Below are 23164 nucleotides of genomic sequence, written 5' to 3'. Positions count from 1 at the left end.
GAGCTGAGAGGAGCTATCACTTGGATCTGAGCTCGCAAGGATGCCCCGGGGGAAGTGGGATTTGAGCCGGCCTTGAAAAGATGGGAGAATTTAAAGAACTGGGGACGGGAGCCAGAAAAAAAGTTTTTTTATTTCTTTGTGTTTTGTCTGTTTCCTTCCCTAGGCTGTGGGCTCCCAGGGGCACCATCCATGGTCTAGCTTGCTTACTGCCCTATCTCTAGCATCTAAAACAAAGAACTCCCAAACCTGGTGCTTAGTAGGTGCTCAGTAAATACGGATCTGGTGAGTGAGTAACTTTAACAGCTTCACTTAGCCTAGGAGACAAGGGTGCTCAGTTCCCTGTCCAGCTGGTGCACTGCCAAAACTGAGGTGCGTGGTTTCCATGGCAACAGAAGAGGGGCTGCTGGCCAGCAGCAGGAGGCAGATGCAAGAATTGTGAGCTCTGCATCTTTTCAGAGGTGCAGCCTGGAAACTGGGAACATGCAGTGGGCTCTTTCAACAAATGTTGAGGGAAAGGAAGGAGCTTCATAAATATGGTTAACTCAGTTCTTCACTGTATAGGTCTGTCAAAAATATCAATGAATGGGTAGTTTGGGTCTTTGAAACAGGTTGGGAGGCTCTTAGTGGGTGGAAGGCTAGGGACTCAGGAAAGATTGGTTCTAGTCTGGACCCTGCTGCGTGACCTTGGACAGTTTACTTAACCTCTCTGAGCCTCATGTTCATTTATAAAATAGGTTTGACCAACTCTAGAATTAGTTATAAAAAGATGTGTGTGGTAAGAATGTAAAATGGTACAACAGCTGTGAAACAGTTTGGTTTCTCAAAAAGTTAAACACAGAATTATCATATGACCCAGCACGCCTATCAGTAGGTAAATACCCAAGAGAATCGAAAATAGGTATTAAAACAAATACTTGCCTATGAATATTCAAAGCAGTGCTATTCACAATAGCCAAAAGACCACTAGTGTATGAATGGATAAAGATGGTATATCCATACAATGGAATTCAGCCATTAAAAGTTATGACATACTGGTTTGGCGCAGATGAACCTCAAAAAGCATGCTAAGTGAAAGAAGCCCAACTCAAAAGATCAGATGTGTATTAAAAAGATCCCATGTGGGGGCGCCTGGGTGGCTCAGTGGTTTGGGCTGCTGCCTTCGGCTCGGGTCATGATCTCAGGGTCCTGGGATCGAGCCCTGCATCGGGCTCCCTGCTCCGCAGGAAGCCTGCTTCCCTCTCTCTCTCTCTGCCTGCCTCTCTGACTACTTGTGATCTCTGTCTTTCAAATAAATAAATAAAATCTTTTAAAAAAAAAAAGATCCCATGTGTATTAAATAAAATACTGACAACAGGAAAATCCATAGAGATGTAACGTAGCTTGGTCATTGACAGGGGCTGGAAGTGGGGAGAGACTGCCTAATGGATATTCAATTTTCTTTCGGTGTAATGACATGTTTTGGAAGCTGATAGGGTATTGTTTTATAACATTATGAATATAATATGTGCTCCTAAATTACACACTCTAAAGTGATTTATTTTTGTTAGGTGAATTTTGCCTCAACTACAAAAAAAAAGGGGAAAAAATTGCCCTGTAAGCACACCCTGTTGCCTGGTTACAGAACGGAATCTTGGGAGCCTAAAAGATGAACAAAATTGAAGGACGAGTTAGAGATGAATTTGAGAGATCATCACAGCAGCCTTGCCCCCATCCTAATTATACTGCCAAGGTGACATGCAGCTGCAGCCAGGACTGAGATCTGGATCTGTCTCTGGCCACTCTTCCACGGTGGAATCCTGGGTCACCGACTCAAGCTCCCTGAGTCTTAAGCTTCCTATCTGCAGAACAGGGCTGATGCATCTTCAGTTACCCTCACTGCACTGTGCATGAGGGTCCAGAGAGCACTCTGATTCCATCTTCATTGGGCGAACCCTCTGAGATGAAGGCAATCACAGGACAGTCTCGGAAGCCCCGTACAATGAGCGCCAGTTCCTGGTTCATGAGGTACTCGTGTGGAAAGAGCACACGCGGGTTAACTGGTTGGATTTGTGGGGCCCTGGGCGAGTCACACATCTCCCTGTTTCTTCAGCAGTAGAATGTACTTACATCCACCTCAGAGAGACGATGTGTGTGTACCGTTAGCTCTCAATAATCAGATCCCTGTTCTCTTTATGGCTCTTGAATACAAATACTGCCAGCTCCTGCGATCCGCCCAAGAATCTCTGAGCTGTAGCTCAGAGGATAAGGCAACTCGTCCAAGATCACACAACTCATTTGGCTTTAGAACACAGATCTCCTGCCTCCAGATAAAGGAAACTTTCCTCAAGCCTCTAAGTTCTCCAACAGGCGTTTGGCGACTGCTACGCCAAAGAAAGGGCGGAGGTGTGTAAGGAGAGAGATCCACCATAGAATTAAGTGCTGTGTAGACGTGACCTTCGAATCCTCATCAATTCATGAGACAGGTGTTGCTGTCCCGGGTGTTTATATTAGGAAACTGACTCTGTTTAACAGAAGCTTCAGAGCAGCCAAGTGACACCAGAACACACAACCAGAAAGCCGAGGTCTCGAATTCGAACTCGGGTCCCGCCACCGCGCCTCGCCTGGAAGCACCCCACGGCGCGCGTGGCTCCATGCAGTCCCGGAGCGCAGCTGTGGGAATCCCGAGCGGAGTTGGAAGCCGGGACCGTTCATTTGCATGCTAATACCCAGAATGCTTTTCCCTGCACACCGCTTCTCTTAATGGAAGCGCTCAGTTTGGAACCGTGGAAAGTTTGGAACACATACTTTGCTCCCTCTTTGCAACTGTGGGAACTTCCTTCCCGCACACGCGGTGCCTGCAACCCCGGGCTCCAAGTCGGGCTGGCCGCTGGCTGCCGCCCGCGCTTCCCGGGCCAGCGAACCTCCGTATCCAAGCCGCGCGCGGCAGCATCCCCAGGCCCGCCGGGGACAAAGCACCCTGGCCCTGCCGGCGGAGCCCGTGGCTGGAGCGCTCGGCGGCGACTCTCTAGGCTGCGGGCGCTAGGGATGCTCCCGGCCCCAGGAGATTTTACGGCGCTCCCCCAGAACCGCCAGGATCCCGGGTTCCCGGGGGCTTGCTGGGGTCCGCGGAGACCCCTGTATTCCTGTCCATCGCCCTTGCCTCTATGTTGTCGCCTCCCTGAGCTAGTGACTTCCCGCTCCCTGGGGCACAAAGCTCAGCGTGTGGCGGTTTGGGAGAAAGGCTGGACGATGGCCTCATCTGCCCAGCTCTTCCAGGCACGCAGCCCCTTCGGTTCGGCCTGCCCCCAGCCAGGACCCCGGGCCCTCGCGGGGGTTGCGAGCAGGGAGGCGGTCGCAGGCGACTTCTGGGGATTTCGCGCATCAAAGTGGGGCTCCGGAGGGCAACCGACGCCCGCTCGACTTACGGGCGCACAGCAAAGGCTGGGGGGCTCAGGTCTGCACCCCTCGGTCGCTCACCCCTCCCTCCCGTCCGCTCGCCGCCACTCTCGGCGGGGAGGGAGGGACAGTGGGAGCTGGTTTGCTGGCTTGGTGCTTCGTTTGCATTGGTCCGGGGGGGCTGAGACTGCAGCCCCCGGCCCCGCGGGCGGGGTGGGGAGGCGGGGGCCGGACGGGGGCTCAGTCTGCGCCAGCATTGGCGGAGCTGGGGAATGGGGAGGGGGGGCAGGAAGCGGGGGGAGCGGAGCTGCGGGGGGGGGGGGGTAGATAGGGAGGGGGGGACGTGCACCCTCGGCGGGGTGGGGGGGGGGCGCTCGGCACAAAGAAAGTGGAAAGTTTGCTGCGCGGGGCGGCCCGGGCCAGGGATCCGGGTGCGCACGTGCAGGGCCGGGGGCGCCGGGGGCCCCCCACGCCGAGCTCGCCGTTTCTTTTTTTTTTTCCCTGCAAGCGAGAGGGGGGGTGTTGTTGGTATCGCCCCCTCCTTCTCCTCCCCCCAGGGGTGAAAGTGCAAGAGGAAGTGCAGCCGCTGCCATCTTTCCTCCGCTCCGAACACACGGAGGCCGGGGCCGCAGCGCCGCCGCTCCGCCGCCGCCTTCGCCCGGCCCGGGGAAGGGCCCACCCTGCCGCCGCCACCGCCCGCTCGCTCCAGCGTTCGCCGTCGCCACCGCCCGCCAGGCTCCGGGACCAGGCCGGCGCTGCCGCCCCCGTGCGCGCCCCACCGCCGCCGCCTTCGCCTTTTGTTTCCTCCGCTCCGGCGCCCCCGCCCCGGCTCGCGCTTTGCAGGGGACGCAGCGCGCGCCCCCAGCGGGCCCGGGAAAAGCCGCGGCGCGCGCGCGCACGCCTGCGCGGCAGACCCCTCCGCCTCCTCCCCGCGCGCGCGCGCTCCTTTTGGCTGCGCGCCGGCGCCGCCTGGCGGGCGGGAGGGGAGGTGGCAGGCGCGTTTGCAGGAGGGGCGCACCTCTTTGCTCGCGTACCCCCCCGGAGGTAGACCTGGGAGGGGAGGCGGGCAGGCGGAGAGGAGAGAGGAGCGCTCAATCCAGCAGGGGTGGGGGCAGCTATGTGGGAGGTGGTGCGCCCTGCCGTCTAGACAGTCCGATCCGGGCAGGGTGCGTGTGCGCTCGGCGCACCTGCGAGACTACAGAGCCCCGGGCCGGCACGTGTGGGGAGTGTAGATACGTCCGTTGCGCCCCGCTTCTCGCTGCCTAGGGGAAGGGAGGGGGGCGGGCAAGTGCCGCGGCCCGGTTTGTGGGGAGGGGGCGGCGGCCATGGAGCGGGTGAACGACGCTTCCTGCGGCCCATCGGGCTGCTACACCTACCAGGTGAGCAGGCACAGCACGGAGATGCTGCACAACCTAAACCAGCAGCGCAAAAACGGCGGGCGCTTCTGCGACGTGCTCCTGCGGGTGGGCGACGAGAGCTTTCCAGCGCACCGCGCAGTGCTGGCCGCCTGCAGCGAGTACTTTGAGTCGGTGTTCAGCGCCCAGTTGGGAGACGGCGGAGCTGCAGACGGGGGTCCCGCTGACGTGGGGGGCGCAGCGGCAGCCCCAGGCGGCGGGGCTGGAGGCAGCCGGGAGCTGGAGATGCACACCATCAGCTCCAAGGTGTTCGGGGACATCCTGGACTTCGCTTACACTTCCCGCATCGTGGTTCGCCTGGAGAGCTTCCCCGAGCTCATGACGGCTGCCAAGTTCCTACTGATGAGGTCGGTCATTGAGATCTGCCAGGAAGTCATCAAACAGTCTAATGTGCAGATCCTGGTGCCCCCTGCCCGGGCAGACATCATGCTCTTTCGTCCCCCTGGAACCTCGGACTTGGGCTTCCCTTTGGACATGACCAACGGGGCAGCCTTGGCAGCCAACAGCAATGGCATCGCAGGCAGCATGCAGCCCGAGGAGGAGGCAGCCCGGGCTGCTGGTGCAGCGATTGCGAGCCAAGCGTCCCTGCCTGTGTTACCTGGGGTGGACCGCTTGCCCATGGTGGCCGGACCCCTATCCCCCCAACTGCTGACTTCCCCATTCCCCAATGTGGCATCTAGTGCCCCTCCCCTGACTGGCAAGCGAGGCCGGGGCCGCCCAAGGAAGGCCAACCTGCTGGACTCAATGTTCGGGTCCCCAGGGGGCCTGAGGGAGGCGGGCATCCTTCCATGTGGCCTGTGTGGGAAGGTGTTCACTGATGCCAACCGGCTCCGGCAGCATGAGGCCCAGCATGGTGTCACCAGCCTCCAGCTGGGCTATATCGACCTTCCTCCACCGAGGCTGGGTGAGAATGGGCTACCCATCTCTGAGGACCCCGACGGCCCCCGAAAGAGGAGCCGGACCAGGAAGCAGGTGGCATGTGAGATCTGCGGCAAGATCTTCCGTGACGTATACCATCTCAATCGGCACAAGCTTTCCCATTCGGGGGAGAAGCCCTATTCCTGCCCAGTGTGTGGGCTGCGGTTCAAGAGAAAAGATCGCATGTCCTACCATGTGCGATCCCACGACGGGTCGGTGGGCAAGCCCTACATCTGCCAGAGCTGTGGGAAAGGCTTCTCCAGGTGAGGAATGGTGCTCCCTACCCCATGACCTATCCTATTCCTGCCTCATGGGACAGTTTCTTGCTGAGATCGGGGGGTGTGGGATTTGTGGGAGTCACTTGACCCTCTAAGGCTATAACAGATTTGGGAAGAGCATTTTAATGGCCCTGGTTTTGTGGCCAAGAGCTGCTTTCTCTTCCCACGGGGAAGTTCTGTGGCACTAGGCGTGCCCTACTGTCTGTCTTCCTTTGGGCCTTTTGGGAAGGGGCTGGATTCCTCAGGCCACAGCCACTGGGCCTCACCATTCTTCTCCCTGGGCTCCCTTTGTGTTTCCGGCACCAGGCCTGGGGCCCCCACTGGGGGCGGGAGGCTTTTCCTCCAGCGACTTTCCCTGCTTGAATGGCTGCTGAGGGAGGGACTGAAACAAGTGTATCTGGGACTCCTTACGCTCCATGCCACGAAATCCCCCCCACCCCCACCCACAGAGCACTAGCTATCCTGGATGGGCAAACTCAAGATTCCTCCCTCACACCCTCATGGGATCAGGGGGCACGGAGTTCTGTACCCAGAGTCTCATAGCACCAGAATCTTTGATCTGCTCTGATCTGATGGCTCCAGAGCCTAACTGGACCCACAGATACCCTCTATGTTTTTAGGACGAGAGGAGGGGGCCAGAATGTCTTAGATTCACTTATTAGTGAGCCTGATAGGGAACTGAGAACTTGCCTGGGAGCAGAAGATTGTTTTGTTTTTCCTCTTAAGAGAATATTAAGAATAAAAGGCTGGTTTTAACTTGCCTGGATACTGAGGACCTTGTGGGTATGTGAACCTACGGATGGAGAACTCCCTTGGAGGGGCCCCAACCAGAAACCAGTCTTACCGGTCAGGCAGCCCCTGCCCACCTGCTCTGGCGGGCATCTGGTTTACCAGCCCAGCTGGGGACTTAAGGCTCTATCCCTTGGCCTCTGGGGACTGAATTCCATCCGGGTGGCATTCATTGGCTGCCCTGGTGGGAGAGCCTGGGGGAGGGGAATACTGAGTTTCTAAGGGGCTTTAGTAAGGACAATGAGTCACACATACCCCCTCCCAGAAAGGCTTCAGTAAGGCAGCCCTGTCTCATTCTAAAGCCACCGCCTCTGGTTCTAGAAATCATTTGAGCTGGGGCGGGGGCGGGGGGGGGGGGGGGGGGGAATGGGTAGGCAAGGTCAGAGAGGAACACTCAGAACACTCACTTCCCTTCCCCCTCTAGTAAAAAAACCGGGGCAGAGAGGCCTGGGCCTGTGGAGCTGGGTGGTGACTTTTTCTTTGTCATGCTGGGTTGGGGAAGAGGGAGTCCTCTCCACTGGTGTGTGCAGGTACAGGTGGGGAGTCTGGCCAAATGTGGTCCCATCTTTTGAGGTCTTTTTTGAAAAGTCTCTCTTGGTTCTCTTTTCCAGGCCTGATCACTTGAACGGACATATCAAGCAGGTGCACACTTCTGAGCGGCCTCACAAGTGTCAGGTAGGGGTCGGGGCCAGGGCAGATGGGCTGAAAGAGAATGCTGCTGTTCTCACAGCCCAGCCACAAGCCAGCTGATATGTGTGCTGGGCCGGCTGACTGACCACCACCGCTTTGCACACCTCCCCCTCTGTCCCTCCACCCTCCGTCTGCTTTTCTCCTTTGTTCTTCCCCCCAACCCCCTCCCCCCCACCGCTGATGTCCCCTCCCTCCTGGTTGCTGGGTTCTGGTTCCCACCCTGTCTCTGTCTTCGCTCTTTTGCTTGGCTTTCCTCTCCTGGCATTTGCCAGCTCCTTGGATGGTGGGCCACATTGCACGAGTGTCGTCCTGGGGGCACTGGCTCCCCATTGGGCCTAGCTTCTGGTTCCCAGCAGTTTGCAGGAGCCACCGTGGAGCGGGAAGTGTTTGTGAAGAGCTCCTGGTGGTCCAACTAACAGTGCTTCCCCCTGTCTGCCAGGCAGCCTGACCTTCTGGGTTCCTTGAGCTTAGGACACAAGGGGTGGCAGTAGGAACGACAGTGTAGGAGGACGAGAGTGGATGGTCTCATTCTTTGAGCACTGGCACCTGTTTAACCCATCCCGAGCCATGTGTGGAAACAGCCAGGACTTCTGAGGACTGGGGAGGAAGGTGGCTTCCTCTCCTTGTGAGCTCTTTGTGTAGCAATGGGTAGGGAAGGCTGGGCAAGATTCTTACCCTTGGTTTGTCTGCTTCAGCAATATCTGGGGGCCTTGTGGTACCCAGAAAATTGCATGTCCTCTCCTGACCACTGAGCATTCCTGTGTGGATGGGAAACACCTCTATCTTCTCCTTGACCATCCCCCTTCCAGTGCCAAGTTCCCGCCATCGGAGGGGGAAACAGAGTGGTGAGGTTCTGGTATAGCCTCTGGTAGGGTAACCTGCTTCTCTTGTCCTGTTGGTGGCAAGGAGGGAGGGCTCAGGGAGACCTGCAGGGAGGAATGGACGTGCTGGAAGTCGGGCATCGAGGGGGCCCGGTGTGGCCGGTGTTCACAGCCAGCCAGGCTAGGTGGCCTCCCCCCGAGGACGACCACCCAGGGTGGGCATGCTGGGATCCATCTGTGCCTCGCTGCCTTCTCTCTGTCTCTGACTCTCTAATCACAGAGCACATTCTGACTCTCCCAGGTAGTGTGCTGAGCAGCCTGGCAGAGTAGGAGGAGCCCAGAGGGCAGTGGGGTCATGCCCGGTGGCCTAGGGGGGTAACCTGCACTCTCTGCCCTTTTTCCAGGTGTGGGTTGGGAGCAGCAGCGGCCTGCCGCCCCTGGAATCTCTTCCTAGCGACCTGCCATCATGGGACTTTGCCCAGCCTGCTTTGTGGAGGTCGTCCCATTCGGTTCCTGACACCGCCTTTTCCCTTTCTCTAAAAAAATCATTCCCAGCCCTCGAAAACCTGGGCCCAGCACACTCCAGCAGCGCTCTCTTCTGCCCAGCCCCGCCAGGATATCTGAGGCAGGGCTGGACTGCCTCGGAGGGCAGCCGGGCCTTTACCCAGTGGCCTGTAGGCTAGCCTGGGCCTCCCCAGAGAAGGGTTTTCTGTGGAGGGGAATGGGAATGGCGGTTGCTCTGAGACCCCTGCTTTTGGGAGAGGCCAGCGAAATGGTTCCTGCCCACCATGCCCAGCTCCTTCCTGTGTGCTTTGGAGTCTTTCCCAGCTCAGGGACCCCCCGGCTAGTAAGGAGCACCTTTCTGGGTCCCCCCACACCCTCCAGGTTTCTTTCTGGGTTCTCTTGCCTTTTTCTCCCCCTTTAACAGATGGCACCCCTGGGTTTCTGTCCTTGCCTGGGTGATTGTAGAGGTTGGTGCTTTCCCAAGAACCAAGTCATGGGCTTACGAGCTTCCCCTCTCCTAGCATTACGTCCTGTAAGGCGTGGGGTTTCTAGAATGGACCTTGGCCACCCCTTCCCCGACTCTAGGGGTGAATTCCCCTCCAGAGGAGAATGGAGTGACTCCAGCTGGGTCAACCCAGGCTGCCCTCTTCCCTTCCCGCTCAGACAGGTCCCTCCTTTCATTTCTGGCTAGTGAAGTCAACGTCTTTGTTTTTGAGGTTTACTAGCAGGTCTGCTCAGGAACTAGACTAACCAGTAGCTTTATACTGGGTCAACCCAATATATGGCTTTGGGGGCTGATAAAGCAGATGTAGATTCCCCCTGCCCCTCCCCGGATCCCAGTGAGATGCCCTTTAGCCCCTGCTGCCTCCGCGGGGATAACAGGAGTGATGATAAAAGTTTTCATTCTAACATTTGAGGCTTTGTGTGTTTTGTCCTTGGTCTCTGTCATAACACTGACATCATTGTCCCTCGGTGTAGTATGGAGCCTACTCCTGCCCCGCCCCCACCCCGCCCCGCCCCTCCAGTACACAGACCTGCTGGTCCCACCTCCAGCCCCATTAGCCAGAACTCCCGAAATGATGACCCAGCAGGTGAAGATCTGCTGGCTGTCCTGCTCTGGGCAGGCTGGCCAGTGTGTCAGTGCTTGGTTAAACAGCGGGGCATCTGTTTGGCACGGTGTATATTCTAAAAGCATATTCTGAAAGCATGCGCGGTGAAGAGATGGCTCTCTGGGAGTTGGTTCCCTGGGCAAGAGCTGGGCCCAGGTTATACCTCTCCACCTTTCCTGATGCCACAGATGACAGAAGGGGCCAGTTAAAGAGACTGGTGCCACAGCTTGAGTGAAAAGACCATCTGAATGTTGGGGTATGAAGCCTCAGCCTTGTCAGTGACACACAAATCTCCTCAGGGCTTGGCCTGAGTGTCCTTAACCGGCTCAGATGCCTCAGGCGCCGCTGCTGGCTTAATGGCTACAGTGGGGCTGGGACATTTCCCTCACGTGGAGTTCAGCCTGAAGCCAAGAGACTAGAGCAACTCAAGACCTCTCCCATACTTTTAGTGACCCCATTTCTCAGGGGCTAGTTGGGGTGGTTTGGGCTGGAGGATAACTCATTAGAGAAGGAGTGAATTGAAGTGAGGGCAAGGGGTCTGACACTCCCAAGAAAAAAGGGGCCAGCGAGACCAATGGCACTGGGCCTCCATGTATTGCCCTTAGACTTTTCCAGGGCTATAAAAAAGACCACTTGAGACCACACCGCCTCCCCCCACCTCCAGGCTGCCAGACTTCAAAGGCCACCTTGGGTGTGCGCTAGTGTCCCCAATACCATTTGGGCCCCATTTCTGAGCTGCTCAACTCTTAGAGAAAAAAAGCTTTAGGCATTCTGGGATGGGGAGAAACTGTTAGGGGGGTGAAGGGAGCATGGCTGAGACTCAGTATTGAGTGGGGAAGACCAGAGGAGACCCAAGCTCAGGGTTGCTGGGCTGGGACCTGGCAGGTGTGCTCCTAACAACAGTAGGCTGCCTGGGCACAGGGCCGAGGCCAAGGTGGCAGCCATTCCAAATATCAAGGGTGATCAGAGGATGCTGTCCTGGCTCACTCTTGTCCCTTCAGGGTTGCTGTGTCTTCTGTCTCCAGGATGAGAAGTGCCTTTCTTCTGAGTGGCCCCACTATACAGATTCTAAGTGTTCCCCTTCTTTGAGATTTGTCTCTCCTTTGGCCACTCTTCTGTGTCATGTGACCAGGCTCTTCATGTTCTGTGTTGTCTGAACTTCTGACAGGCCTAGACTCGGGCTTGTACACTTCAACAATTCCCCGCCCCGCCCAGAAAGCCTTGGGGACTCAGCCATGAAAGGTCAGTTCTGGCTCAGAGGAGCCAACTCCAGCTTGGCATTGTAATATAGTGAAAGTTTTTGTTGTATTTGTGGGTTTTGTTTTTTTTTTCCCCCTCCGAGCGGCAGATTTACATTCCTAATTATGTTTGTTCAGGCTAAAGTTAGCTTTCATTCCTTGAGAGATAATCAGTGGGGGGAGGGATTCGGCTTGGTCTGGGATTTTAATTTTGCCTAGCTAATCCCTCAAATGGATAATACACTTGTGGATAATTGAGGTTTGTCTGTCTGTTATCTTTAGGTAGCACAGTATGACAGACAGTGCTAAGGGACAGACCCCAAAAGGAGGGTTGGCAGGAGAAACAAGGGGTTGCTTTCATGTTCCCCTAGTGGTGCCTCTCCCAGGGACCGCCAAAGATTCCGAATGTGTGCCTTCACCGCATTTTCTTTTCTTTTCTTTTCTTTTTTTAAGATTTTATTTATTTATTTGACAGAGATCACAAGTAGGCTGAGAGGCAGGCAGAGAGAGAGAGAGAGAGAGGAGGAAGCAGGCTCCCTGCTGAGCAGAGAGCCCGATGCAGGGCTCGATCCCAGGACCCTGGGATCATGACCTGAGCCGAAGGCAGAGGCTTTAATCCACTGAGCCACCCAGATGCCCCTTCACCGCATTTTCTTATACCTGGCCCATGTTTGGTTCCTTTGGCTTCTTAGGCGTAGCCCACACTACCTCTCATTGGAGGGCTCGTCCTCAGGTCACTGGTTCGCAAAGCTGGCAGATTATCCCCAGATAACTTGTCAGGTGCACCCCCCTCCCTTGGGGTGTTTTTGGCAGCCCTTGCTCTGGTTTACAGGGCCGGTGGGCTGGGTGGAAGATGGAAATGTTCCCCCACTGTCATCTGTGATTGGGTCAAGAGGTCCCTGACTGAGGAGGGGACCACCTGTGGCCAGGAGACCAAGTGCCCATGATGCTTCCTGAGTCACCTGAGTGCTCTAGTTTCTCTGCACAAATGCTGTCACCTCTCCCTTTCAGGGGAGTCCTGGCCACCTCACACACTGTTAAGAAGCATCAGTACCTTTCCATCAGCAGAAGCTATATCCCAGCTGAGTCTGGAGCTGGGAAGAGCACCGGCTCGGGGCTGGTTCACCTCCCAGCCTGCCTGGATCTCCTCAGGCCTCTGTCTGCCCAGCGGTGGAGTGGGGAAGGGAGGAAGACCTCAGGGAAGCCGGGAGGGTAGGTTGGCTGCTGGCCTGCAGTGACAAGGTTTTGACCACAGCTTCATCTAGTAGCTGAGTCATGTGCTTGGGGCTAATCATTCTCCAAACTCAGCTTCCTCATTTGTCAAATGAATCAACTCAGTGGATAAAACAGATAAAGCCAGTATTTCATTAGCAATAAGGTGTTTGGTTCAAACGGGTATTGCTTAGAGACGATGACTGAAAGCAGCAGAGCCTATCCTGATGCACAAAGACATTTGGGACTGGAGTAGGAGCTGCAGCATCTTTAGTCTCAAAGACAGTATCCCATATACTGGCTACTTGCTTTGACTGTATACAGTAAGGATATAAACATTTGTACATGGTGACGGTGGTCAGACCTTTACCCTGAGGTTCTGGGATCTTAGGAGGTGCCTCTGTCAAACAGAGACGGCAGGTGCACCTCCATACTAGTGAGTAAATGGGGTGGTGGGTCTTCAGTGGGTTGATATTCACGCTGTAATGCATTTAAAGGGGAATGTTGCTTTCTTGTAGGAGTTTTAAAATAGTAAGCACACACACACAGAGAAAGGAGTCAAACTTGACATGAACCTCTGAAACATCTCCATGGAACCAAAATAATTCTGAAAGTCTCCAGACTGAACTCCCCCAACAATTTCCCTGACATTCTGTGACCTCCAGGGCTGGGGTGCCTGGGCAAGCCCCCAGATGAAGAAGGGCTGTTGGGGGAAGGGTCACGGACTGAGACTGAGTCAAGGCCTCAGGGACAGGAAATGCCTGGGGACCTGAGGCTGCCTCCTAGGATGCTGGTGCTGACCCTCAGCTCCTGAGCCATCCGCTCCTGGGATCTGGCTGAGAGCTTGTGCTCACAGCATGGTTTTCTATGGCCACGTTCTCTTGGAGGGTAATAACACGGCCTGTCTCGGAGGGCCCCTGTAAGGATGGATTGCATGAGATGGCAGGCAGGCGTAGAATGCATGCTCCATCAATGTGGGGTGGTATTCTTGTTATTACCAGCACTTCCCCAACTTAACGTCCCACAAATGCTCCTGAATCGTGTGGCCTTCCTTCTCTCTGCTAATTCTCACGTTAGCAGAATTGACACTGTCATTTTATGGGCTGCTTTCTCAGTACAAACTCACCAGAATATTATAAGGAGCCGTCTCTGTGCTTTGTCCTGCCTTTCCTCTCCGTTTCCCTGTGGCCAAGACTAATGTCATGTTTGATTTTTGATTTTGTTTTCTAACATCACTTTTGAATAAAGTGGAGAAATTGAATTCTTTGTACAAAGCAAATAGGGAAAACCCAGGATGGAGGACAGGAATCTGTTCGTATGCCAACTTACCTTCTATATGTTCACTCACAGTCGGTGCTACTGAAGTCAATTCTTGTTTAAGAGTGAACAAATGCCTCATCTTCATTTTGTAAAGGAGCGTGACACCTAGTGTGCCATGTTCTGGGCACGTTGTGGTGGCCAACTCAGGGGTCTCATGAGGAGGCATCATGGGAAATAAGAGCAGCTTACTTGCCTTCTGGGGAGGAAACGTGGGCCACACGTGAAGCTCTCTTTACGCAGGGATTCCCTGCGTTGGCAGGAAACAGATTCTGTTTCCTGGTGTGCTCAGTGGGGAGTCAGGAGTGTGATGCCCATTTGCACCTCATCTTGTTTTCCTTTCTGCCCTCAGACCTGCAATGCGTCTTTCGCCACTCGAGACCGGCTGCGCTCCCACCTGGCCTGTCATGAAGATAAGGTGCCCTGCCAGGTGTGTGGGAAGTACCTGCGGGCAGCGTACATGGCAGACCACCTGAAGAAGCACAGTGAGGGGCCCAGCAACTTCTGCAGTATCTGTAACCGAGGTAATCTCCCTGCTATTTCCTCACTTCCAGGGGCTGGGCCTGAGCTTGTGTGGGAGGCCAGGGGTGTCTTGATCACCTTGCCTCAGACTTCACTCCTTGCACGGCTGGCCCTCCCTTCCCACTGAACAATAAACACCTTCATCGCCCAGCTAGCCCCACCTCTTCCTTCCCGTCCTTGGGATGCTTGGAATAGGAGTTCCCAGGAGAACAGCAAGTGGGAACAGAAGGAGAGAGCACGGTTTCCAAGCCTGGGCTCGTTAACACATGTGCTGTGCAGATGGCACGGTGGATACATTTCGTAGACACCACTGAACTCCTGAGGTCAGTGGGAGAGTCGTTAGGCCCCAAGAAGTGGGGAAAAAAGGGGTCCTGCTTGAGAGCTTTTGCTGGCTGATTCACTGGCATGTGAAATTCAACAACCAAGGAAGGAGGTTGAGTCTGGAGATGGACAAGGGGCAGAAAGTTTCTAACAGATGGTCAGAAAAGAGCCCAAACCCAAGTAGACTGTGGCCTTGATGAGACAGGAAAGTGGAATGTGCTCTGAGCAGGACAGCGTGCTTGAGGCCGAGGTTGGCCTAGGTGGAGTCTGGCTCTGTGGCCCCAGTGCTGTGTTGATGACGTCAGGCCTAACCCTGAGCTGCCGCCAGGGCTTGTTGGTGGTTGGAGGGCTAAGGTTTGTGCCGTGCAAGCACAGTGTCAGCGGAGGAGGCTTGCGCCGGATCTGTGCTGAAGGTGGTCGGGACAGCCGTCTGTGGTGGGTGCGAAGATGCTTCTGCACGGTGCGCTTGCTTTGGCCAGATGCGGACGTTGCTGGGAAGTTCTTTCTCCTGGGACAGTCTTGTCCCGATGCCTTGGAAGTCTTGGGTGTGGCTTAGTGGACTGAGTACTGAACTGGAGTCAGGGGACCCAGGGTTTAGTCCACACCCCTCCTAACTTGCCCTCCTGCCTTGCCCTCCACTCTGTGACCTTGAGCTCTCCCTTCCCCTTTCTAAGCCTCAGTGTCTTCCTCACTTAAAAGGGGTTAAGAACACCTGCACCTTGCCCGCCTCATGGGGTTGTTGTGATGATCCCAGGAGACAAGGTAGGTGAAAGTTCTCTGAACTCCCCACAAGGAGCTGCACACTTGGGAGGTCCCGTCCTTACACTCTGTAACCCTGTTAGGAAAGACACAGCTCCCTGACTCTGGTTTGGAGCACAATACCCCTGCAGTCCTTGGCTGGCACCTTTGGGGGCCTGTGCTGTCTCCATGTGGCCTGAGGCCACTGGTGGAGGGAGACTGCAGGGTAGCTGGGTGTCCTGGGTGCCCTGGAGCTGGGGCCTTTCTTGGGACTGCACACCTGGGGTTTGCCACGAAGTCCACTGGATACTGGTATTTGTACCACCGGGAAACCTGCTGTGAGAGCAGGGAGGCAGTCATAAAAGCTTCTGAAGCGTCTGTCCTATATTCTGACGTGTCAGTTGGACCCTTTCCGGCAAGAGCTTCCCCTGAGTGAGCGACGAGGTTGTGCGCAGGGAGTTACCAGACTGTGGCCGACCATCTTGACCGTGGCTGCCCCAGCTCTAGAAAAAAATGGTTTCTTATCTTGCTTCATCCTAACCTGGCTTCCTGAGAGCATCCCCCATGCCTCATAAATAACTAAACTGGCAACATGCTGTCCGCAGGCGCTTGGTCAAGTTTTCAAGCCTGAGGTTCTCCGTCTGAGAACTGAGGTCAGAGACCAGAGGCAGGAAACCAGTGAGAGTGGAGGAGGATGTTAATGGTGAAACTCAGAGCCTAGCTCAGATTGCAGAGTGGGGCAAAAACTGGATGGGAGACCCAGGGCCACAGCCCCGGGGGGCCCAGCTCAGGAGGAAAGAAGAGCTGAGAGCAGCAGGGAACAGCAGGGAAAGTCGACCCAGTTAGGAGACAGCTGATGTGGCAAAGCCAACTACTGTCATACGTCATGACTTGGGCAGCAGCCAAAGGCCATGTGACTGGGCTAGGGGAGCCAGAAGTGTCAAACCAGAGCCCACCTTTTCTCAGTAAAGCCAAGCCTTGATCTGGATCATAGGCTAAACTCCTTTGAATCCCAAAGTCAGAATGGGAAGTCCCATTCCTCCAAGAAGACAAAAAGAGAGCTCTGGTCCAGCCCTCCCTAGGCGTACAGAAGGAAGAGAAAACAATTTTGGTCTGTATCAGAAGAGAAGGGACAGAATTCTACTTCAAGACTCATTTATTGGGCAGAAGTAGGAGGAGATGACTCCTGAGGAAAAAAAGAAAAAGAGGAAGAGGAAGGTGGTTTGTCCAGGAAGAGGATAAGGATACCAAAGACATCAAGACCCTGGAATCAGAATGCAGAAAACTCTGGGTCATCCTTCATCCTGTCCACCACCAAGGCTGTGATATAGGACAAGGTAACAAAATAAATGAATGTACTTGTCTCCATAAGGGTTCCAGCAAAGGCTGGTGTCGGCCAGATGGTGAGATGGTTGCAGCTGGATCTGGTGCCCTTTGAACCCCTTCAGTAGCAACAACTTCACTGCTACAGATCTGCCATTCTTCGCCACACAAATGACTCTTCGCCGTGAAGCACGAGAGAGAACAGAGCCAGCCTGCTGGCTCTTAACCACACATATGAGACAGATGACTTTGTCTTTGTCCTAGAGACGTACTGGGCTGTGGGGCATACCATCCGTAAAGGAAGATTATTTGCAGTGGAAGGAGTTACGATGGCTAGAAAATCTTGTCTCCTCATTTGCAAATCAGGAAATGAGTTGAACGGTGGGAAGGAGAGAAAGACCTGGTTGAGCGCCATGATTTTCTTCTTTACTTTCTAAATTTCCATAGCAGGGTCTTTGTATGTGCACATGTACTGGTATGAGAAAGAGGGATGGCTTGTTGGAAATCTGCCTTTGATGGAGACAACATTAGAACTCAAACATCAATACTTAAAGGTAGAAAAAGCCTTCTCCATGGTCAGAGGTGAGCACACAAGTTGTTACCTGTGGCAGTCACAGACACAGACAGCCTGCCATTGCCCTGGACTGAACTGATACCAACTGCTTAGTGCCTCCCTCCAGCACAGCTCTGTTGGGCATGACCCCATCAGGGTTTGGACAAGAAGAAAGCAGTCCCTGACCTCTGGGTGGATGTGAAACTTGCAAGAGGAGATTTGCTTCTGGAGTGCAAATTGCAGTGTACCGAGCAAGAAAATGCAGTGCAGGAACAGTAGCTTTGGTTGTAAATTCTTCATCTCTGGAGTGCGAGGGAGGGCGACTTGTTGGTTGTAGTGAAGTCACATGTGTGCTCACTGTCTTCATCGTTCTGGTACCTGGATCATGCTGCCTCTTTGGTTCGTGGTTAATCAGGTGAATGGGCAGGTGAGTTCAGAATTCCAGCTAAACATTTCTGGCTTCAAAAATACATTCTTCTCAGAAACTCGACTACTGTTTTAGCCCAACATTTGGCTGCTGAGTGGCTCTGTGTTTAAGTTCTGGGCTTTAAGTGGCAGCTGTGGATCCACTCGTACCACCCTGCCATGTGGCTTTGCTATAGTTAGTACAGTCTGCAGCTGGGGTAAAGTCAGGAGGACCCAGCCATGTGTTCCTCAGACTGTTTTTCAGGAAAACACAGCAAATTTTCATTGAGCATCTGCTCTGTTCGCCTAGTAGATCTCCTCCCAAAGGGAGTAAATATAATAATTCCTGGTGTCCCTTTCTGCCTTTCCCGTTCCCTTTAATCTCAGTGGACCTGCCCTGGTACACCGTGGAGAGGGCCTCACACCACTTCACAGGGATTAAAAAGCAAAAGAAAATCCCTTCCAAAGTGGAGTCATGGTGTCACTGGAAAGTTGTGATACGTTTTGCTGGTTGCCAGGGGCCATAGCACCAGTCCCAGGGGCAGGGCTAAGGTCCCCTTTCCTGTTGGCTTGTCCCTTCATTCCTGACTGAAGTCTCCCTCTTAGGGATGCTTGGGGGACCCTTTTAAGCCAGTCTGTCCCCTGTGATTGGCCTGAGGCAGACTACTTGGTCCCACCACAGGACAACTCTCTGTGCTAGGCAGGGCAGAACACCAGCCACTGGACCAGCTGAATCTATAAAGTAGCTGCATCAGGAAAGAAAAAAATTCACTCGGTCCCCCTTTCCACCAAAACCACCAGCTGCCATCACCAGGGGAGTGTTTGTTGAATAAGATTTCCACAGGTTAGCTCCTGTCTGCTAGCAGCTGCCGTTCTAACCCACCAATATGGCAGAGAAGCACAGAAGTGTAAATGGTGATAACGAACCTACTGCCGAAATCCAAGGGATGGTTCCAGGGCCAGGGCCCATTGAAGAGTCTGCTCGGCTTAAGGACATGGTGGCACAGGGTCCTGGGGTTGGAGCCCAGGCTCTGCCGTCTAGTAGCTGCACGTGTGACTGCAAGTTACTTAACCTCACCAGCGCTCTTGTTTCTTCGTCCACGAAACAGGTGTACTCACAATTCCCAGCTCATAGGGTGGCTGGGGGAGTTCTACAGAAGAATGCATACAGTGTGCTGGGCCCTGGCATACCATTAGCACTTGCTGAAAGTCAACCTTTATTACTGTTCCAGCAGCATTTGAAAGGCCATGACAAATCGGATTTTTAAAAAATAAGTCTTATGCAGACATTATATAGTACTCCGCAGCCTCTGACCTGTTAAGAGTGGATCCCACTGTTATCCTAGAACTGTAATTTTCAAGGGGAATAAAAGCACTTGAGAATGTGTCAGCCACATCTGGAGTAGATTAAAGGGCCCTAGCGCGCCAAGCAGACCTTATGCTAAAACGCTTCAGTTCCTGCTGAAGGCACGTTCCGAGCCTCGACCACGGTGGAGCTGGAGGACACAACTTCCTACAAAACCCAAGTCCCTATCCTTTGACTGGCCTACCTGGTTTCATGCCCTCAGACCTGTGGCTGGTGTGGAAATTGGCCCAAGATCTACTCTTCCCAGTCTGAGATGCCACCCGGCTCCAACTGACTGGAGCCTCTGGGTTGGGCTGCTGCAGCCTCAAGAGGGCTGGATGGCGCCTCCTCCAAAGTAAAGACAAAGACGATCCCGATGGCTGCTCCAAAACCCAACCAGAAAGATGACCACGAATGAGATCTGACTGAGCCCCTTTAGTGTAACTTGCTATTTCTCTTGTTCCTCGGAAGGTCTGAAGAGTTATTAAATCCAGTTATTCTGAAAGTGAGAAAGTAGCAAAATAGAACATGTCCTGCTAGCTAGCAGAAGGGAGACTTCTGGAGGCCATCCTTCGGGATTTCCTCTTGCCTCCGTCTGGTCTGTTGTGCAGTTTACCTTACACGTGTCACTCAGGCATTCTCTTGGCTGGCGTCCTGTGACTGCCCTTGAGCCTCATGACTTTTCTGACGACATTTCTAGCCATGGTCTCTGCAGCTGACCTGGGGCTGTGAGACATCTTCTCCAGCCACTCACTACTGAGGCACCAAGCAAGCCTAGAGGCGTTGGGCCTCTGGCCCTGGCAGGAGCAGTATCTCAGGCCACGCTTCCAGGCAGCCGGCCTCAGTCTTCCACCGCAGCCTTGCAGAGCGGGCTCTGCAGAGAAGCCGATCAGAGGACAGTGCCATCTCTCCTGAGCCAGGTGGCTTCTGTGGTTGCAACCGTCTTTGAACCGACAAGGGGGCCCCTTCTAGGTGCAGCTGACCTGGGAGTGCTAGCCAGAGCGGCCAGAGGAGAGGCATGGGGGAAGCAGAGAGGTATCTCTGTGCTGGCCGCGGGATCTCATCTCCTTTTGTCTTGTTTAGGTTTCTCCTCTGCCTCCTACTTAAAGGTCCATGTTAAAACCCACCACGGTGTTCCCCTTCCCCAGGTCTCCAGGCACCAGGAGCCCATCCCGAATGGGGGAGCAGCGTTCCACTGCGCCAGGACCTATGGCAACAAAGGCAAGCGACCCCTTGCTCTGCACTTTGCTTCTCTGCGCAGACTGTGTTGTGGGGGCGCTGGGCCGGGCGTGGGGAGGCGGGAAGGCTGCCGGCTTGCTGGCCGCCTCAAGGAGGCTCTGAGATCTGAGTGGCAGTGGCCTCCAGGACGAAAGTCACAGTGGGTATCTCACTCCAGGGCCATGAGTGAGGCTTTAGGGCACTGCCAAGATCCAGCCCCCGCCTCCTCTTCCCCAGCCCTCCTCCCTTGCTCCTGGCCAGCCCCCACCATCTGGAGCCCTGCAGGGATGCCCCGGGCCCAAGGCTGGAAGACAAGCCCTGCATGATGAGTCACTCTGGGCCTGTCCGTTGCCTGTGGCCCTTTAAGGATGGTGTGGAGCTGTGGCTGAATGCTTTCTTTTCCTTCCACCCTGTGGGCAAGGGGGAGCCAAGGGCTGGCTTCCCCCTCTGTAGGGGTGACTGGTTGCTGTGAGCGGCCCTTTCTGGAGGGCCTCTGGCTGCGTTTTTGAGATGCATGGCGATAAATGAGCTCCTTGACTGCCTCTGACTTGGAACTGGTCTGCAGAGAGCTCCCCAGGCCCCACCTTCACTTGTTGTCTCAGGTTGTTCTGTGGTATTTCACGTTGTCGCCTTGGGGATGATGCCAGGGGCTTGGCAGATGGCAGAGATGGCATGCTCCACGCTCCCATCACAGACCTCCCTTCCCGGCATGGCTCTTTGAACCCAGGCAGGAAGCTGCTGATCGGTGGACTACAGTGTGGGCAGGGCAGGGCAGAGCAATGAGGATTGTCTCGAGGCCCAGCTTGTCCTGAGCCATGCGTGGGGACAGTCAGCTGACTGAGTTGTTCGAAGTTGCTTTTTAATCTCTATGCTTTGGTTTTGGCAGCAGGAAGGCGGTGAGGGCAGGGCTTGTGTTTGCAGCATTGGGAAAAGGACTGGCTTCTGTCTCAGCCACCAGTGGGGTCTGCTGGGTTGAGGACCTCTAGGCTCTGGTTCTGCCTTGCTAGGGCGCAGCTAGTCCGGTGTGGAGGTCAGACCATTGCTGTACCTGCTCAGCATCATCAGAACAGCCGTCTTACCCCCAGGGGCAGCCAACAGAGCACCTAGGAACTGGGGGGTCTCTGAGTTGTTCTGGGTGGAAGCAGTGGAGGTCCCCTCTCCGTACCCTCTTCCTTGAAGCAGGCTGAGATGGTGGTGAGCGATACACGTGCACCTGCATGAAGAGTCCGCGGCGAGGGAGGCTGGCAGCCCCAGGGCCCTGCTGTCTCACCCCTGTAGGCACACCAGACTCCCAGACTGACCAGCTGAACCTCTGGGGGTTCTGCCAGGGTGGTGGCTGGCCATCCGCTGCCCTCCACAGGCCTGTGAGCTGGCCCTTCCCGACCCCTCCAGGAGGGGACATCTCCAAAGCCTGGCCTCATCTCTCCTATGTGTTTTGTTTTTTCCTAGAAGGCCAGAAATGCTCACATCAGGATCCGATTGAGAGCTCCGACTCCTATGGTGACCTCTCGGACGCCAGTGACCTGAAGACGCCCGAGAAGCAGAGCACCAATGGCTCCTTCTCCTGTGACATGGCAGTCCCCAAAAACAAAATGGAGTCTGATGGGGAGAAGAAGTACCCCTGCCCTGAATGCGGGAGCTTCTTCCGCTCTAAGTCCTACTTGAACAAACACATCCAGAAGGTGCACGTGCGGGCCCTTGGGGGCCCCCTGGGGGACCTGGGTCCTGCCCTCGGCTCACCTTTTTCTCCCCAGCAGAACATGTCTCTCCTCGAGTCCTTTGGGTTTCAGATTGTTCAGTCAGCGTTTGCATCATCTTTAGTAGATCCTGAGGTTGACCAGCAACCCATGGGGCCTGAGGGGAAGTGAGGCAGATGCTGTGTCCCCACGGAAATGGCCACCGGGGACTGCTGAGAAATGCTGTGAATGCGGAGGGAAGTACTGTCTTTGGGTTCTGTAGCTGAGAGATTTTTATTCGTTTTTAACTCCCCCTTCCCCAAACCTATCACCCCCCACTTCCCCTCCACCACCCATCCCCTCAGTGGTCTTTAGAAATAGATTCTCATCTGATACTCTGCAGGAATATCTGCGAGACCTGGTATGGGATAAGGGCAGAAAACACTACATAGGCCTCCAAGGCAACACCAGTCCCAGATTCTCTAATGGGCGGAAGCTGGAATTTCTGGTGTTCCGTTCTTAGTGACCCTAATCCCAGGCCCACACCTGATGGCATTCTGGGACCACGGTGATTTGGGTCCCCTCCCCCTTCTCACATCCTTCAAGAGAAACCACATCTAGGGTCTCCACCCACTTACACAAATACAGATGCCCAACTGTTTTCAAGGAAGCTGGAAGCCTACAGCATCCCATGGACCATGGGGTGAGTGCCCTCTGAGAGCCCCTGAGCTTGACTCTTGACCTGGAGGGCCCCTGACCTTTCTCTGAGCCCTACATGGAGGCTAGCATTTTGCTACTAGGACAAGCTCAGCTATTGAGGACATCCCCACCCCAAATTCCAGTTCTTATGTGATTTTAACCATTCAACTTGCTGTTGGGTTTTAATTCTCTAATTATTATTATTATTGTTATTATTTTTTAGGACCAGTTGTAGTGAATTGCTACTGAAAGCTATCCCAGGTGATACAGAGCTCTTTGTAAACCGCAGTCACACGTTAGGGTTAGTATTAAACTTTGTTTAGATGTACCATAATTAACTTGGCTAGTTGATTGTTTGAAGTCTATGGAAGAAATAGTTTTATGCAAAATTTTAAAAATGCCAGTCTGATCAGGGAGATGTAGGGGGTTTCAATGTTGTTGGCAGCCAGGAAGGCAGGAGAGCTGGCAGGTGGGGACATCGTGTACCTCGGCTGTGTCACATGTGAGCAGGCCCAGGTTGACCTGGTGATGTGAATTGATCTGATCAGACTGTATTAAAAACGTTAGTACGTTAATCCACGTGCTCCCCTGAGTCCAGTTTTTCAGCCATAGGTGGGGGGCCCTTCAGAGCCCAGAGGGAGGGCACCTGGGTGGGCTGGGATCCGAGGAGACCTCTCTTCCTCCTCTTTGTACCAGCT

General features: G+C 54.6%; 1 protein-coding gene across 5 annotated transcripts; it reads left to right on the top strand.

The window, feature by feature from the left end:
* The first annotated feature begins 4361 nt into the window (after positions 1–4361).
* PATZ1 (POZ/BTB and AT hook containing zinc finger 1) lies at positions 4362–23041 on the top strand. 5 transcript variants are annotated; one of them, XM_059408863.1, is made up of 5 exons: positions 4362–5971; positions 7387–7450; positions 14019–14190; positions 19957–20094; positions 21544–23041. In XM_059408863.1, the coding sequence occupies exons 1-5, from the start codon at positions 4701–4703 to the stop codon at positions 21957–21959; spliced, it is 2061 nt and encodes a 686-aa protein (XP_059264846.1). In that variant the 5' UTR covers positions 4362–4700; the 3' UTR covers positions 21960–23041. The 5 variants fall into 5 exon arrangements, with proteins under 5 accessions (XP_059264846.1, XP_059264845.1, XP_059264848.1 ...); XM_059408862.1 differs by having other exon boundaries at positions 21541–23041; XM_059408865.1 differs by having other exon boundaries at positions 4367–5971; positions 20022–20094; positions 21541–21660.
* Positions 23042–23164: the final 123 nt, after the last annotated feature.

This window comes from Mustela nigripes, chromosome 8 (assembly GCF_022355385.1).
Source record: "Mustela nigripes isolate SB6536 chromosome 8, MUSNIG.SB6536, whole genome shotgun sequence".
Classification (NCBI taxonomy): Eukaryota; Metazoa; Chordata; class Mammalia; order Carnivora; family Mustelidae; genus Mustela; species Mustela nigripes.
Note: the sequence above shows the minus strand (reverse complement) of the source record. Positions and strands in the feature narration are given on the sequence as shown.

Excerpts from the sequence above, each read along its gene's own strand:
- PATZ1 (XM_059408862.1), top strand. The coding sequence starts at position 4,701 with ATGGAGCGGGTGAACGACGCTTCCTGCGGCCCATCGGGCTGCTACACC. Across the intron at positions 7,451-14,018 it reads AGCGGCCTCACAAGTGTCAG|ACCTGCAATGCGTCTTTCGC; the intron begins GTAGGGGTCGGG and ends TTCTGCCCTCAG. Across the intron at positions 20,095-21,540 it reads CAGGACCTATGGCAACAAAG|AAGGCCAGAAATGCTCACAT; the intron begins GCAAGCGACCCC and ends GTTTTTTCCTAG.